This window comes from Gymnoscopelus braueri (genome assembly GCF_963280865.1).
Source record: "Gymnoscopelus braueri genome assembly, chromosome: 1".
NCBI lineage: Eukaryota > Metazoa > Chordata > Actinopteri > Myctophiformes > Myctophidae > Gymnoscopelus > Gymnoscopelus braueri.
The window spans coordinates 10715980-10733488 of NC_137603.1; the positions used below are offsets into that span (position 1 = coordinate 10715980).

General features: G+C 40.9%; 1 protein-coding gene across 2 annotated transcripts in view; it reads right to left on the bottom strand.

Annotated features, from left to right (window-relative positions):
- Positions 1–16726, bottom strand: part of eprs1 (glutamyl-prolyl-tRNA synthetase 1) — a 50659-nt gene extending 33933 nt beyond the window's left edge. For both annotated transcript variants that reach the window (XM_080427000.1, XM_080426999.1), the window contains exons 1-12: positions 16566–16726; positions 13873–13957; positions 12951–13050; positions 12663–12819; positions 11872–12008; positions 10741–10841; positions 9354–9480; positions 8641–8833; positions 7727–7898; positions 5033–5266; positions 4274–4358; positions 3444–3503 (exon numbers count right to left, since the gene is read on the bottom strand). In XM_080427000.1, coding sequence (XP_080283126.1) covers positions 3444–3503; positions 4274–4358; positions 5033–5266; positions 7727–7898; positions 8641–8833; positions 9354–9480; positions 10741–10841; positions 11872–12008; positions 12663–12819; positions 12951–13050; positions 13873–13957; positions 16566–16608 — 1494 coding nt within the window. In that variant the 5' untranslated portion in view covers positions 16609–16726. The remainder of the gene's footprint in view (positions 1–3443; positions 3504–4273; positions 4359–5032; positions 5267–7726; positions 7899–8640; positions 8834–9353; positions 9481–10740; positions 10842–11871; positions 12009–12662; positions 12820–12950; positions 13051–13872; positions 13958–16565) is intronic.
- Positions 16727–17509: the final 783 nt, after the last annotated feature.

Sequence of the window (17509 nt, forward strand, 5' to 3'; positions counted from 1 at the left end):
TCTCTGGGAAGCATCAGCAACTGTGACTGGTGGCTAAACAGGATGGCTTTCTGCTCTGGAGAGAGGGATGCTGGGATGGAAGGACAGAGAGGGGCAGGGAGGTGATGGGTAGTATAGTGGATGAAGGAGGAAATAAAGGAGAAGAGGAGAGGAGGAGTACCTTCAAAAAGTTAACTGGCAGCTTGGAAACAGAAGAGTGAGATGCAGCTTAATGTCAAAGACAGGAGAGGAACAGTGTGTGTGTGTGTGTGTGTGTGTGTGTGTGTGTGTGTGTGTGTGTGTGTGTGTGTGTGTGTGTGTGTGTGTGTGTGTGTGTGTGTGTGTGTGTGAGATAGAAGTTAAGAGGATGAAAAATAAATCGAATGAGAGTGTGTGTGAGAGAGAGAGAGAGAAGTGTGTCAAAGACAGGAGAGGAACAGTGTGTGTGTGTGTGTGTGTGTGTGTGTGTGTGTGTGTGTGTGTGTGTGTGTGTGTGTGTGTGTGTGTGTGTGTGTGTGTGTGAGATAGAAGAGAGAGAGAGAAGTTAAGAGCATGAGAAAGAAATCGAATGAGAAGTAAGGAACAGAGAGAGACAGACAGAGTGCAAGCCAGGGACATAGTGTAAGGCAGGAGACAAGGGAGAGAGGGAAAGAGAGATAGGGAGACAAGGTAGAGACATGTTCACACAGAATGGCTGACCTACATTACATCACTTCCTGTCTTGGTATCTTCCTCTCTATAGAACTATTGACTGTTAACTAATGTTACTTCATTTTAGACCTGTGGAGGTGTACTCTGTATAATGCAGTGTTCATTTAATCGCTTATAGTGCAAAACATTGTTATACATTCAGAGATTGTGTGCATTTACGTTAAATACTGGAATTCAAATTTACTTAAGTTGTGTTTGGTAGATATTGTCTGACTATTTAACTAGAGTTTTGAAGTACGGTACCAACATATATACCACTGGGCAAGAATGTACACCATCCCAACACAGACAATAAATCTCATCATTCCATGCAAGTGTGGGACGTAGCGTACCGATTGCCATCGGCTGCCCGAGGTAAAGTTTAAGCGCAGTGAACTCAAAACATGGAGGTGAACAGCCTAACTGCAAAGGTACAGGAACATGAAAGGAGCCTGCATGGAACAGGAACAACACATGACAGACAGTGCCTGGGGAAGGACCGGGAGGTTGAACGTTAGTTAGGGGACAATGGCGCAGCCTCCGGGTATTCATTCATAAAAAAGCAACAAAAATGCAATTTCCCTTCATGTTCCCTCCTCCATACAGCACTGAAGTGTGCCATTATTTTGTTACCCAAGTAAAAGAATACTAATCCAACCTCCACTTTGGTTAGACAAACAATAACCTACATGCATTGCTGGTATTGACCATTCCGCATTCAATGATTTTACAATTGTCCAAATTTCCTTATAATAAAAAGGCCAAGGTGGATTCGGCTGGGGTTTTATGTTGCAATGAAAACTAGCATTATCTAGTTACAGGAATGCTATGCACACCAGTCCTTGTAGTAGTGCCGGCCCACGGCAAAAGGATTCAAGTGTCTAGTCTTCTAGAGACATCAAAGTGGCCGCACACACTTTTTAGCCCAAGTGCCAAAGTTTATTATGGACTCGAAGAATAAAAAACGATGTTTCGGCAGATGCAACTGCCTTATTCACAGTATTGTCAGTTGCATCTGCCTAAACTAGTCTATCTAGTTTAGCATGCATAACACAAGTCCCGAGTTAGCCTGGAGGTTGTTTGCTTTAATGGGAGGATGACAACATCTGCACCATGGATGTTACTGTATATTGTATTATATTCTTAATGAAGTAAGCTGTACCAACTCAAGAATATAATGAAATAAAATCATATGTGAAAATGCAGACCAGTTTCAACCTGCAAGGGTTTTCCTCTGGGCATGACTAGAAAGAGTAGTCAACCAGAATTAAATCCTTATATAGACAAATAATAATAATGGACACGGGCTTAACCCAAAAATATACCTAAGCCGTAAGCTAAATGAAAAAGAGAAAAAAAAGTCAAAACAATAAAATGTAATCAACAATAATATGGCAGTTTACAAAAAAGTTAAAAGCTAAAAGCTAAAAGGGTTTGGCTCTGTGTGAGTGTGCCTGAAGTTAAGCCCAAGGACTTCTTTTCTATAGTCTAATCATTTGACTTCGTGAGCACCTTCTTGCACCTGGAGTTGACTACTCAGTACCTTTAGGTTTGAATATGTAATAACTGTTCGTTTACAATATTCCACCTATTTTATGACACAGCGACGTCTCTAAAACACTGATTGGTCAGAAATCCCCAGATTGAGATCAGTCTCTTCCACTATATCTTATTACTGCAACACCACCAGTATTTGGAAAAAGTTATGTCTGAAGATATTGTAGTTGGCTCCACTAATCTGATGCATCATGTTACATGTACATTTAATAGAAAATCCCCATATGAGTCGGTTATTTTCATTGAGAAACACAGTCACGTGATGAAGTGTAACGTTAGGCTTTAGGCAAGAAGCACATTGAGCTGACAGCCAGACAAACACAGCAGCTCACCTGCGCAAAGGATACAGCATGACCATCAACTGAACGACTACATGACATGTGACAGGGAGGAGCAGTTGCTTTATAAGGTTTGGAGTCTGCCAGGAGTTGTTAGAGGTTAGTAGAGAGGGAGAGGTGGTGAGGCGGAGGAGGGGATGGGAAATGACAAGAATCGAAAAGATGACAAGACAGTGAAGAGCCAAAAAGCCATGCAAGCAGAGCGATGAGTCCAGTACTCGGTTGAAAAGGCAAGCAGGTGGACTGACATTAGAAATACTTGAAGCCTGATGTTATATAGTTAGTAAAATAGCCTCGTTCATTTATTCAATGACATCCCCAAACACCGTTTCTCAAATATCACTTCATAGTAGCCAACTATAAAATGTGTCAGTTGTTAATATTCTTCTAAAGAATACTGTACAATGAAGGGAATAAAACATGTTTAGCTAAGTTCTTCCAAAGTTTGGGATACAGTTTATGGACTACTAAATACACAAGGAGTTAAACACTGGAAGCTGAAAGGTTATATGCTGTACAGTCAACTGGGGCCTCAAAAGAAGAAGACATAACGAGTAATACTTCCAAGTAGAATGAATGCACTGGAATTAGTTTTCGCACCATTGGTGACAACCCCTAATAAAGAATTCAAACTAAAACCTCTTCCCTCTACTGATCCAGTAACTACCAAATTACTCCTCAGGGATCAATACAATTGTGTGTGGTACAGTGACAAAAAGCAGTCTCTCCCTCATAAAAGTAATGATAGTCATGTATGTTCAAACTACTTTTCGCTACTTTCGCAGCGTCATAACATCTGCCAGCACTTGCTGTGGAAACCTAATTGTTGCTATGAAACAAAAAGGGGGTGGGGGGGTAGAGAGGATAAATCAAATGTACCTTCTTGTTAAAGGCCCAGATCTTGTCCCACTCCATGTTCACCACTGACCTGGATCCTCCCTGAGCAGAAAGACAAAAGTAAAACGATATTGATGACAGTGTCCATCAGTCTATCTATCCGTCCCTAGATGGACTCTTTCATGGCAATAGAGCACCGAAGTCCTGACGTCACTACCAGTTGAGGGCGCTTTTCTCAGGTTTGTGGCTTTCCTTTTTGTGTTGATATCCTCATTGGGGAATCTTAGATCACTTCAAATAAGAACCGTGTTCCAAAAATAAACACAACACCCTGGCGATTTTACACATATGGATATGAAGCATCGACTGACGGTGTAAATGTACACATTTACCCAAAGAGTAACACATTATAAACACTAGAAACGAGTCAAACAACCCAAAGACTACATTTCCCATGAACGCGGCTGCTGTACGGACAGTGATTTCAGACCCGGAAGTAGTAGTTCTTAAGACTTTTAAGGCAGAATTCATTCCATTTTTGCCAGAAACAGGCTGTATCAAATATGAATGAATATCGTAAACGATGCAGAGCCACCCCCCTGACAAAAAAAACAGGGTGGTGTGTTTATGTTTGGAACACAGTTCTTATATGACGTGATCTAAGATTCCCAAATGGGGATTTCAACACAAAAAATAAAGCCACGAACCCGTGAAACAGCGCCCTCTAGTGGCAGCGACGTCAGACTTCAGTGCTCTATAGATAGAACTTTAACAGTATACCAGACCTGTACATTGAAGCTATTATTAGGGCATGCCTAATAAACCCAGTCCCTGGATTCTTGTTGTGTGTAAAGGTGACAAGCAGATTATACCTGAGCAGCGATAAACTGTTTGAGGCCCTCGACAGTCATTCCTCTCCTCAGCACTCCTCTGACGGTGGGGAAACGAGGGTCGTCCCTGGAGGAGAGGAGAGACAACAAGGGAGCAGGAGGAGGACAAGGCATTTAAAAAAAGGAAGACAGAGGAATGGGACAGTTTATCATGAACGCATGTGTTGGGGAAATCTTTAACCAAATCAACAGACAGGAGCAAGATTAAGTTGGCGAGAGGTTCTAAATGCTGGTTTTGATCCATTTTCGGCTCATTTCCAAGCCCCAGCGCCTACGTATGAGCTAAACCCATTTAGACCTGGAATGCATCTGTGTCACTTTTTTGATTTGAGCTAAAAAGCATTATTTTACACTTTGGCTATTCAAAAATAGCAGATCTACAAGCTCATAGCGCGGCACCGAGTGCCGCGCTACGAGCTTGTAGATCTGCTATTTATGAAAAATCATGAACATGTGTGCAAATCTTTGAATATATGTATTCCCCCATGGAAAAAGATATTTTGAGATGGGGGTCCGCGGTGAAATATATATCATTTTGAGGGTCCTTGACAAGAAAAAGTTTGAGCATGACATTTCTAGAATCTGCTTCAGGTCTTAATGGGATAAGTCATGCGTCGTGAAGCTTGGTGAGGTGTGTTGTTTGTTCATTATAGAGGGAGACTGCTGGGTTCGTGCGCAGACTGCGCATACACACACACACATACACACACTCAGTTTAACAATTAGGCCTGAAGAACTCACCAGCCATCGACATAGCCCTGGTCCACAAACCAGGTGAGCTTCCTCTTGGACAGTACAGTGTTATTGAGGTTGAGTCTGGCATACTCCCAGATGTAGGGCTTCCTGAGTCGCAGTGCATCAATCACCCAGTAGAACTGGTCATCGCGGTCGTGGTACTCAGTGGTCCTCAGGGCGTGGGTCACGCCCTCTACGCTGTCCACAATGGGACAGGCAAAGTCGTACGTTGGGTACACCCTAGAGGAGGAGAAATACCAGTGAGTACATCTGCTTATAAAAAAAATCAAGTTAAAACTTTTAGAGGATATAATATAAGTTTCAGATGTGTTAACAGCAGAATAAGAGACCGTTTTAGACAATTATTCTCGGTGGCCAACAATACAAGAGTGTGGTTGTACCGGGCAGCTTCCAATGTCCAACATTAGAAGACTGGAGTTATACTGGAGAAGCTCCCAATAGCACAACTGTAGAAGATTGGGTTATACTGGACAGCTCCCAGTGTTGACTGTGAAATTATACACAAATCACTTACTGTATGGTGAATGTCATACTGGTTAAAGCCATTGGATTTAACATTTAAAGCAAAGGAATATTTTGTTTGGAAGGAGCTTAAACCTAGCCTCGCGTAGCCAGACTATATCACTGTGTGGTAGAGATGCGCGGATCGCGGTTTTAGCCGCGGTTGCCGCAGTTAACCGCAGTTTGGGTGGATTTGGGTCAATCAAATATAATTATTAATTCATATTGGATAAACCGCGGGTGAAATAATGCGGGAATTAAATTAATGATATCAATCTATAGGCCTATAATAGCTTTTAAAAAGCACTACATTTCACCGTGTGTGCGTTTGTAGTATTTTAATATTACGTCATTTTACACCAGGCACAAAATAGCCGCTCACGACATGTTGCTTTGAAGGCAGCCAGTGTTGCCAGGTTGCGAGAGAAATAAGTAGCCAGGTCTATGAAAACAAGCCCAAAACAAGTGCCAAACAAGCCCAAAAGTCGCAACACAGAGCATTGTTTTTGCTCTGTGTTTTGTTTTCACTTTTTCTTTCTTTTTCTGTAAAGCACTTTGAGCTGCATTTATGTCATGAAAGGTGCTATATAAATAAAGTTTATTATATTAAAAGTCGCTTATAAAAAGCTTATAAAAAGCCGACATGGCAACAAAGTGGTTGAAAGCGAAAGTAACTTAATGAAGACGTTCGCTTGTTGTTACCATGGTTGTGGATTGTATATAGTCACTGCATCGCGACAGTGGTGAGTAACACTGTTTATAAGAAAACTAACATCAGGAAAATAACAATTATTTGGTGCGGTTGGTGCGGATCTATAAATAGGATGATATAAGTACCGCGGGTGGATGGCGGATGGATAATGAACTTGTTAACGCGGATTTGGGTGACAAAAAAACCCATCCGCGCATCTCTACTGTGTGGATATGAGTCGCTAGCTTAAACCAGCCTGCTTCTCCAGGGATTCTTGGCTGGAGGAATACGTGAACTTTCTGAACATGTAACAGGCAGCCTTCCTGTTAAAAGACTTTGATAAGTACCTGGATGGCTCTTGGGACACTGTCTACAAGTTACTTGTTTGATCATGCAGTAAATAGTAACTGGTCACATTTCCCCTAGCAAGTAAGACCTCCTGAGAGTCGGGCTTTGGATGTCACCCTTGCAACTTTGTTCTCAATCAGAAGGTGTACAGTACCCGATGGCGATTATCAATAGTTAAAGATTGGATGAGGCTGTGTTGTTACTAGACTAGGCCTGTCACCCAATCTGATTGGCCAAATGTTGCCTAGTCAACTGGTAGTCGAATCATAAAAAAGAAAAGGAAATTCTGATTCAACTGTTGCAAAATGCAAAATAAAAATAAATGTTATGCAATACAGGATCATTCCATTTGGGCTGTGGGGGGTGCTTGATTTAACATATACCGGTACTTGCTTGGTTTCTCCCAATAAATCATGATATATATGCTACAGTACGATTGGAGAACCAGGACGATTGAAGAAAGCGTGCTTGTTTTTACCACTCAACCAGCAATTCTGTAGAAAAAGCACTAGAGGGAGCCACAAGCCAGGCTTTCCAAATAAAGTACACACACACACACACACACACACACACACACACACACACACACACACACACACAGTGATCCATGAAAATAACTATTCTGTCCCTATCGGTTCACAACTCGGACGGCGCTGATTCGACTCATCAGAGCACGTGCGTGTGAACCATAGAGGTATAGGTGTGAACGCGTGTTCAGCGTTCCCCTAGCGTAGCTTCCTGGTTGCTACGTGGGGGGGTCGGGGGAACAACAACAGTCAGGTCCGCGTCGCATCAAAGCCCCGCCTCGCCCCGAAGCCCTGTGCCTAAAAACGAGCGCTCCGTCTTCAATCGTCCTGGTTCTCCAATCGTACTGTGACATATATATATATATATATCCTATTTTTGGCAAACTATAAGTTAATTAATATAACAAATTAGGCCAATCTCTCAGTCGAATCATGCAACAACAAAAAAAAGAAAGAAAAAGAGAAAGCATGATTCGACTGGGTCGAATCAGACTCCCTCGATCGATTAGTCGAATCATCGACAAACCGAGCTCAGGGCTATACTAGGCTACTATACTATCTTGTTTTACGCTGTTAACTGGTTAAAAGAATCATCATTAGACGTGGAAGTACTTGTAAGTGCTGCCTGTGCGGGGATGGGGAGCATTCTTGCAACGGTAGAGGGTGGGGTCTCTCAAGCAGCCATTGTTGGACGCCATGTCGATCTTGGCTCTCATACAGCAAGTCTGACCACGCTCTGTACCAGCCTTCATCTCCTCCCACATCTTAAAGTTCTGCTCCACCGCTAGAGGGAGAGAGGGAAAGAGAGAAAGGAAAAGCAGGTGAGCAGGTTGGTGCCTTGCATGGTTTCTTCCGCCATCGGTGTATGAATGTGTGTGTGAATGGGTGAATGTAATGCACAATCTATGTGAAGCGCTTTGGATAAAAGCGCTATATAAATTGCACCATTTACCATTTTTAACATTTATTATGTAAAAAAAGAAATTACAATTGATACTTTTCCAGACTTGCACTTCCCATACTATACGAGACCTGTAAATGATTAAGCATATGCATAGGGGCCCTGGTCTAGCTCATCATTGATGAGACACATTCATTCACCGTTGCAATAGAGTTGCATTAATTAATTAATTCATTATTTATTATTTTTGTGTCTTGTCCTAAGGCCTATCCCTTGGCTTACAGGATTATACAACACCAAAGAAATGTTACATTCACTTGACTCTTATGTGAAAATATTTAAATTAAATTCTCTAAATGCCATAATTACACACAATAAATATATTTTAAGATGTGATTTCATACTGTTAGAATTGTCACGTCTTTTTTGTATTGTAATACTTTCAAGTAGATTGAATTATAGTAATGTCAAACCCCTCCTCCCCTTTGGAGTCCAATTGTGAAAACCACAGTATTAGGAAAGAAAGATGCCTACTTCAGTCCCCATCTTCTGAGGATTACAGAAGCATTCCTTAATTAGTTTATTTCTAACAAAAGGCTTGTTTAAATTAGAATGGTTAACATACAGTTGCTGCGGTTCTTGGACTCGAAGCGCTGCTCTCTCTCCTCTCTCATCTGCTCTGGTGGCGTGTCATCGATGTAGGCTTTGCCCTCACTCAGCAGCTGCTCAGCCAGACGCTGGATGTTGGGGAAGTGGTCACTGGTGTAGGTGAACTGGTCCGGATGGATCTGCAGCATGGACACGTCCTCCAGGATCACCTGAGACCCGGTGTTGAAAAACAGTAGGTAGAGAGACGGACAGCACAGGGAGAGACCAAGAGAGAGAAGACATGAGGACGATTGTAGGGTTGGGGTTCGATGGCAGAATCCATTGTGAAAAGTAGAAGTGTGGAGGCTTTGTGTAGTAGACAGAAAGGATAGCAGTGCCAACCAAGCCTACTAACATTTTCTGCATTACTTTGCAATACCAGGAGTATGATGATAATGATGGGGATAATGTTCCATTCAAAAACAGCACGTAAAGTCATGGCGATCACATGAACAGTGGTTATTCTGCTCTGCTGGTCCTTCAGAATGATACATTTCGTTTTCCCCAGCGACATAGAGCCAGTTCAGTATGAAATGTGTGTAAAGTCATAACGCAAAAATTGAATCGCTAAACCGAAAATGGAGTATTTCACAAGTGCTTATTGAAGCGCATATGGCGTACCGTGAAGAGTGAATATGGTATATCAATGTCACAACCCTTTTTATAAGACCAGTGTCTGGAACACCTCACCTTCTCAAAGTCTTCCTTCTCCTTCTCAGGATTGGTGTCATCGAAGCGCATGATGAGCTTGCCTTTAAATGTCACCTGGTAGTGCTGGTTTAGCAGGGCAGCCTTGGCATGGCCAATGTGCAGGTACCTGGGCAGAACAAAAGAGAGAGAAAGTAAATAGTTGAGAAAATTATTAATGATTCAGAATCACAATCACTTACAGAGTGGTATCCGGTGCTGGGACAAACCAACTAAAACACATTTAACAACTAGAACTGTGACAGGGCAGAAAAGTGCCAAACCTTAGTGGTCACAATAATAACATTTGTAGACCGACGAACAGACAAGCCCTAATTAATTTAAATTCTATACAGATATATACCGGATTCACTAGACTAGAGCAATATTACATTGATGAACATCCATTCAGACAGTAAGACTATAGACAATCACCACTTAATATTGAGACTAAAAGCACAATATACACTACAGTATGTTAATAGAATATACAATATAGGAACAACATCAGTAGTCATGCTAAATGTAATTTATAGCAGTTTAGCTTGGATAGGTCTGTCAGGCAAAAACCTTGTATGTCCAAAAACAGTTACTTTTCAGGAAATGTAACGGTATAAAGAACCTGTGTTCCTGTGATTTTCTTACTCGTGTGACACCTTGTAGATAGGCCATTTTCATAACTTTTACACAACACTGTCATATGACAAAAATAAAATAAAATAGGGCATTCATTTATGAAAAGGTTTCTGCCTGACAGTGACAATAAGTAATACTGGAGTAATTGGACTACAGTTTGCTAGACTATCATAATAAACAAGACAATTTACAATTAAGGCATTTAGCAGACGCTCTTAATCCAGAGCGACTTACAGTAAGCAAGGAAAACACAAGGTAATACATCAAATGCATAGAAATAGTCATCTAGGATCATAGGTAAACCAAGAACCATCAGACTAAACAGTATAATATCAAAAAAGATCAATAATCTGTACATTGAAACTATACACACTATAGGATGCCAGGTCTACAAATGACCTGGCATCTGTCTAAATAACAGACATTTTAGCCTTTACATAAGACTGCAAGGTCGTCAAGGCTAGGGCAAATGCTACGGTAAGTGCTACGGGCTAAAGTGGAGTACGGGCTAAGGTGGAGTCTGAAGAGGTGAGTCTTCAGATTACGGCGGAAGATTGGGAGTGAGTCTGCAGTTCTAATTGCAATGGGAAAGTTTGTTCCACAGTTTGGGAGCCAGAAGGGAGAAGACAATCTAGAGGTCAACAGCATGACATAACAATACATGCACACAGCCTCGTTATAATACTTTTACATTCACTTCACACAGATCAAGTATTAATGCAATTATTTTAGTTAAAGATGAGCTGTGTTTTACCCGCTGGCCTCTGGGGGGAAGCGGACCACGACTTTGCCCATCTCAGCTCCTGGCAGCTCCACAAATTTGCCCACATCCTGTTTTTTCTCCCTCTCCTCTGACTGTCACAAATAAAACACACAAACAAATTAAAATTACGATGAAACATGAAGATTAAAGAGAAATAAAATATACAACTTGAAAAAATGTATGCATAAATAAATATTAAATAATAATAATAACAACAACACATATATGATGATATCAGAGACAAGGTCAGCCATCCAATTTGTCTATGGTCATCATTTTGATTTTACGTGATGATATTGACATAAAGTGTGTCACTAGGAATATTATTTCATTACAAAATGGTGCATATTATTGTTAGTTTAATTTTCATCAACAAAACAAATTAAACAAAATTAAGCATTTGCTGCATTTGAGCAATTTGACAACGTGAATAGACAACAGCAGCTGATGATATCTGTAGCCATTTCTCATGGAGAAGTGACCGATTCTCTGTGATTTGACGACACTGTATGATCCCTAGCATCCCTTTTCTAGGGTGAAGAGGTTTTGTGTAGAGGGACAAAAGGACCCAGGTCAACTAAGTATATAGGGTTTAAATGTTTAATAAGTGATTTTGTACATGTTTGTAGCTGTTATACAGTAGTAGTCTCATGTTGACTATTGTCATAGCAACCCCACTATAAAGGCAACATTTGTAGGGCTGTCCCATCAGAAAAAAATATTAATCAGTCGTTTTTTGTTTGAATGAATTATTTCTTGAAATATGATAAGCACATTTGTAAACTATAATTATTGGTGTATTTATTTTTAATTGCTGTGCACTCTAATAATTGCTATTTATTGTTGTGCACTTTTTTTTTTACACATTGCTGCTGTAGCATTCTGAATGGATCAGCTCGTAGACGGACGTAGGCCTGTCACAATTATTACATAATCGCAATTAGGCTAATTAATTTATGTGTAGAACAAAATGTTAAACTTTCTCAGTCTGTAACACACCTTATTTTATTAATCCAATTCCTTACGGTGAAAAAGTATTAATTTGGCGAGGAAATCCATTGCAAAGAACCCTTCCAGATTTTAGGGCTACAAACACCAAAATCACCAAGATGGTGTGCTTACATTGGACTTGCGTGGGGGAGCCTTGCCCTTGCTATACTTGGCACCCACAGCAGTGAATGGCATCTGGGAGCCCAGGAAGTTGAACCATCGATGGACATGGAGGAAGGATCCATCCTGGCCAGGCCACTCCACGTGACCTGTATGAAAGACATTTAATATTGCTGTATTTAAAATCAGGTGATCCCATTGTCATTTAAACATTAAAAGCTCTGGTGAAGGAAAGGTGAAAGATAATCAACCTTCTGGTCCAAGGTCAGTGGTAACGTTGTCTAGTTAGCGTGTCACAGTGCCTGTGTATGATGTGTTATTTAAACGAGTTGATTCACATTGGATTCATGTGTACTGTAGTAGGAAGATCACGCACATGTGCATGAGCTAATATTCCAAATAATAAATTAATTATTTTCAGAATGGTGAACTCTATATAATTGCCCAGCCCTACATGAAGGTACACTACAATGTCAACAAGCAAGATAAATGCAACAATTACATTATATGATAACAGTCAGATAGAGAACAATCAACAACAAGAATAAGTTGAAATACCATGTGTAATGATCCATAATAAAACCACAGTTCTGATTTGGTGTAAAAACATCCAACACAAAAAAACAAAACAAGGTAAACTGTCATGTTGGTAAAAGTCAAGAAATAAATAAGTTGTGGCTACACAAGGACCCAGATTCACCTCTCTGCCCTTGGTTTCCTGTCTCACTACAAAGACCTCTCTGAAATAAAGTATAAATACATATTTTTAATGGCTAAAATGACATAAATCTTGTGTGACCAACCTTTGAGTGCAGCCCAGACACAGAGGTCAGCCAGAGTGACAATATTTCCCACAAGGAACGTTCTGATGGATAGGGTCTTGTCCAGGTCCCCCAGGGCTCCTGTCAGCCCTTTCTGACCGCAGAGACGCCGGGCGCTGAACTCCAGCCAATGGTCCACCTGGAGGAACAAATCGTTTACAGACAAATAAAAGAACAAACATTTTACAGGTTCATTTAGTATGGATTTGACCACATTAATTACCACTGTATGCAAAGCATCATGGGTGTCACGTTCTTAGGTCACTTTACCTCAGTCTGTTCCATCATGTTGGATCCGTAGAGGCCCAGGGCAGGGGCCACGCGAGCCAGGTAGCGTGCGATGGAGTTAACATCAGTGAACTCCAGAGCACTGCAAGGAGAAGGTGGGGGTGGTTGGTAAGTTTGAGTGACAAACCAGTGTACACCTGATAGGAAACTTGAATTGTACAGCATCATTCAAAACAGCAGGTTCATTTTGATCTATGAGCTAGATCAGTGGTTTCCAACCTTTTTCATGCCAAGGACCCCTAAATTGATATAAATTTGGCCGTGGACCCCCATCAGAAAATGTTTTGTGCCAGGGACCCACTGAAGAGAAGATTTGTGTTCGCAGCACGGCACGAAGTGACGCGCTGTGAGCTTGTATATCTGCTATTTTTTAATAGCAGCTTTAACACCTTTTGCTGGGGACCTCCTGGAACCCCCTCAAGGACCACTGGTGGTTCCCAGACCACTGGTTGAGAACCACTGAGCTAGATAATTGAAATTGAGCTCTGTTCCAACCACCAGTTTTCTATTGTCCCAGGTCTGAATGAGACCATTGCTCATTGGACCAGAGGTTCTCTGTAGCCTCTGCCCCGAACAGGCACTTCACTAGTTCCATGAAGTTACATTAACTGTAGGTTTTGTTCATTTCTACTAGGTAATGCCCCTGGAAGTGTAGTTTCATGACAAGATATCTTATTTTTTATTTATCTAGTTTATCCTATTGGTGAAAAGACATTTAAAAAAATCACACAGATATATACTGTACATGGAAAGATAGTATGACAACATATTAAAGCGAGCTAGTGAATGTAAAATAAGTTCAGCAGAAAAGATTGAAAGCTTATTAATGGCCATTGTCCACGTTTATTTCTTCAGCTGTTTGCGATGCGTAGTAAAAGAGTCATCACTGCAGCAGCCTACTCACTCTGAGATGCGGAGGCTGGTGTCTTTGCCCTCCTCCACAGAGAGCTTCACACTCCCCTTCACGTGCTCTGCAGCCAACAGCGCCCCTGGAGGAGAGGATGGGAATGTCAGAGTGGTGTTAGCTAACCAACAACCCCTGTCAGTACACGCAACAACATTCCTTTCCAGGGGCCAGGGGCAATTATAGAAACCTGTCTCAAGTGTGTGTGTGTGTGTGTGTGTGTGTGTGTGTGTGTGGTCAATTCCATTTACAAACAGAACGTTATTGAAATCTCTAAATAAATAGTACTAAAGCACTATAAAAATCAGACTCACTGCTGAAAAACAATGGCTTCTGTAACTTTCACCAACAGTTAGATCAGGCAGACCTAAAGCCGCTCCGCTATTATCATCTCACTAAGCTAACATGTTCATGAGATTATAGAACAGCATCCACAGCTAAGGTTCATATTCCTGAGAAAACCTGCCCAACTTGCCTGGTAGAAATGCTGTCACATGGTAGAACATGCTTTCACAACCTATGAGTGGTTTACACAAGGGGTGTGACAGTACATAAAGATTTAAACATAGAAAAAGACAAAAAGAGGGCTGAACTTGAAACTTGAAACAAATTCCAAATGTCAATGCACGGCCAGACGTTTGTGATTGGCTGGCTTTACCTGTCCAGACAAGACGAGTGAATGAAAATTCATGTCGTGTTAAATATGTTGATGTTCATGCAGATAATTATAATATATAGATTGGAATGTCGGGACATTTACACCGCAAATTTGGCAACGAGAATTAATTGGCAGAAAAAAAGCATTTTCGGTGTTTGGGCCGAATGAGTGAAAATAAATTATAATTAGACCAAAACACGATGTTGTGATGACGTATGTCATATACTTTTTACCCTAATATACATTGTAAACAACAAATCTGTGTTGAAATCATAGAGAAACAACCACTCAATGGACAAGTGGGCCTGCCTCTCAATGCAAGGGTCTCCAAAATATACTTGAGAGTCTTTGTTTACAACAGTCGAAAACTGTATATATTTAGTGGTCTTTACTGGACCAAACAGTGCACACTGACGGTCTATGAAACACAGATGTATGAAAGGCCAGAGGTTTGGGTCAGTGTGTACTAGCACAGTCACGCCAGCCTCTTGATCGTCTATCTAAACAAGCCAAAACACATGCAACACAACACACAACAACAAAGCATGAAGGCTTGGTACAGGTGGACAACTATAAACTATTGCACAGTATAACTGACCTTTTACAGGTGTACAACTAAATATAGAACTATTGCAGTTTAAGTGACATTTAGTGACCCATTAAGTGCATCATTTTCTAAGCACTATTGGTATGAGGGAGGGACATAGGGAGATGAGTAGGAGACGGGGGGGAGGTGAATAAACACACAACAAAGTCACAGCCATGACAGCAATGGTACAAACATCTAATCTAAGCTGAACTATATTCATTTGTCTTTTGAATTTTACTCTTCAACCTTGTTGTTGTTGTTGCTGTTCCTTGAATTATGTCCCTCTGAGATCAATAAAGGTTTGTCTTACTGCACAATAAATGTGATTCTGATACAGACTGTAAAAATGCTGAGAGAGAGAACGTGAAGGAGAGACAACAGGAAAGCTGAGAGGGAGACAGTGTAGGAAAGACAGACAGCAGGAAAGCTGAGAGGGTGACAGTACAGACAGTAGGAAAGATGAGAGGGAGAAAGAGTACTAGTAGTAGTGACAGACAGTAGGGAAGATGAGGGAGAAAGGGTACTAGTAGTAGTGACAGACTGACAGTAGGGAAGCTGAGAGTAGCCCTTTTGCAGGACGCTTGCATCATCTGCTTTAACACAGAAAAAACACACGATGGCGTTGTTTAACCAATTCCAGTGAATTAACGTGTCACTGTCATCATTGTTGTTTAGTACAGTAACCTATAGCTTTACTCGTGACAAAGCTAATACTGCCCACACACACACACACACACGTGAAAAACATAAATATTATGAATGGTCTTCATCGGTATCTGTAGCCATCTAATCTGCAGAGACCCATCCATCTAACTTATGTGTTGATACCATGTTGTTGTTGTTATCCATTCATTATGTTCAAGCTGAATTACAAATGTTTGCTCTAGTCACAATAGACACGCCAATGAGCCCCTTTACGAGACACCCAACAGAATATCTGTCCAATCTACACTACAACAGCAAGCAAGTGTGAGTTACAGCTATTACTATCTATGCCACGACGACAGGCTTGCAGTCTTCCACACACACGTCTGTGGGCGTTATACTAATTTCTGTGACCTATCGAATTCTGAGACCAAAAATGTGCTGCGTCCCGATCGGAACGTTTGGTCGTTATTGCGTCAGATTAATGTTGAGGATGCCTGCTGAGGAGAAAAGCACTATCCAATATGTGGCAACGGTTGTATGACTGGAAAACGTGTCACCGCCTCACAAATGCGACATATCAGCGTCAAAAGAATGCCGCCAGCCCGCCACACATGTTTTCAGTCGACCGTAACGCGTTACAGTGACCTCATGAGTTGACGTTATTCTATAGGTCACCAGCTGCGGTGTAACGTGTGCGTTATTTTAGCATTAGCCCGGTGACATTTGGGCAGCAGCCACTCTCTCACCCAGCTGACAGGGTGTTTTAAAAATGGCTTCATGAAAAACATTTACACTCACCCAGGGGCGGGTTGCTGGAGTTAATGGTGAGGTTTAAGGCCATGCTCGACGTTCCAAACACTTTTTGTGACGGTTTTGTTTTCCACCCGGGTTTGTAAAACCTCCACAAAGTGTGTCAGAGAGAGGCTCCAGCAGAGACGACAACACGCACCAAGCACACGCTCCTCGGCCTGTCTTCTTTACGCCTAGCTAGAAAAGGAAGGAGAAAGAGGTTGTATGGCACTCCACTGCCACCTGCCGACCATAAGAATCGATACTGAGAATAATAATAATGAAAAAGCAATCTCCATTCATCTTTAGACTTTTCTAGTATCCAGTGGTGGAAAAAGTACTCAAATTCTTTACTTAAGTAAAAGTACCAATACTGCAATATAAAAATACTCTGTTACAAGTAAAAGTCCAGAATTAAAAATTTACTTGAGTAAAAGTACAAAAGTATTGGCATCAAAATGTACTTAAAGTACCAAAAGTAAAAGTACTAAATATTTGAAAATATTTACGTTGTGAGCTTGTAGATCGGCTATTTTCAAATAGCCTACGTATAAAATAGGGCTAAAGTGGTTAATGTATGTTTCATTATATCATAGTTTATATCTGAAAAGTAACTTGTAACTAAAGTTTTCAAGTAAATATAGTGGAGTAAAAGTACAATATTTGCCTCTGAGATGTAGTGGAGTAGAAGTAAAAGTATTGGAAATTGGAAATACTCAAGTAAAGTACAAATACCTCAAAATTGTACTTAAGTACAGTACTTAAGTAAATGTACTTAGTTACTTTCCACCACTGTATATAGCACACAACTGTACATATTTTTCTTTTTGATTACTACTCGTTTATATGATGTTTTTGCATAGCATTGTATATTTGTGTCACTAAATGTTTCAACTTTCATTGTATTGTATTTTTAAACCACTCAATTGCAACTCTTGCTCGGATCAGGAAGA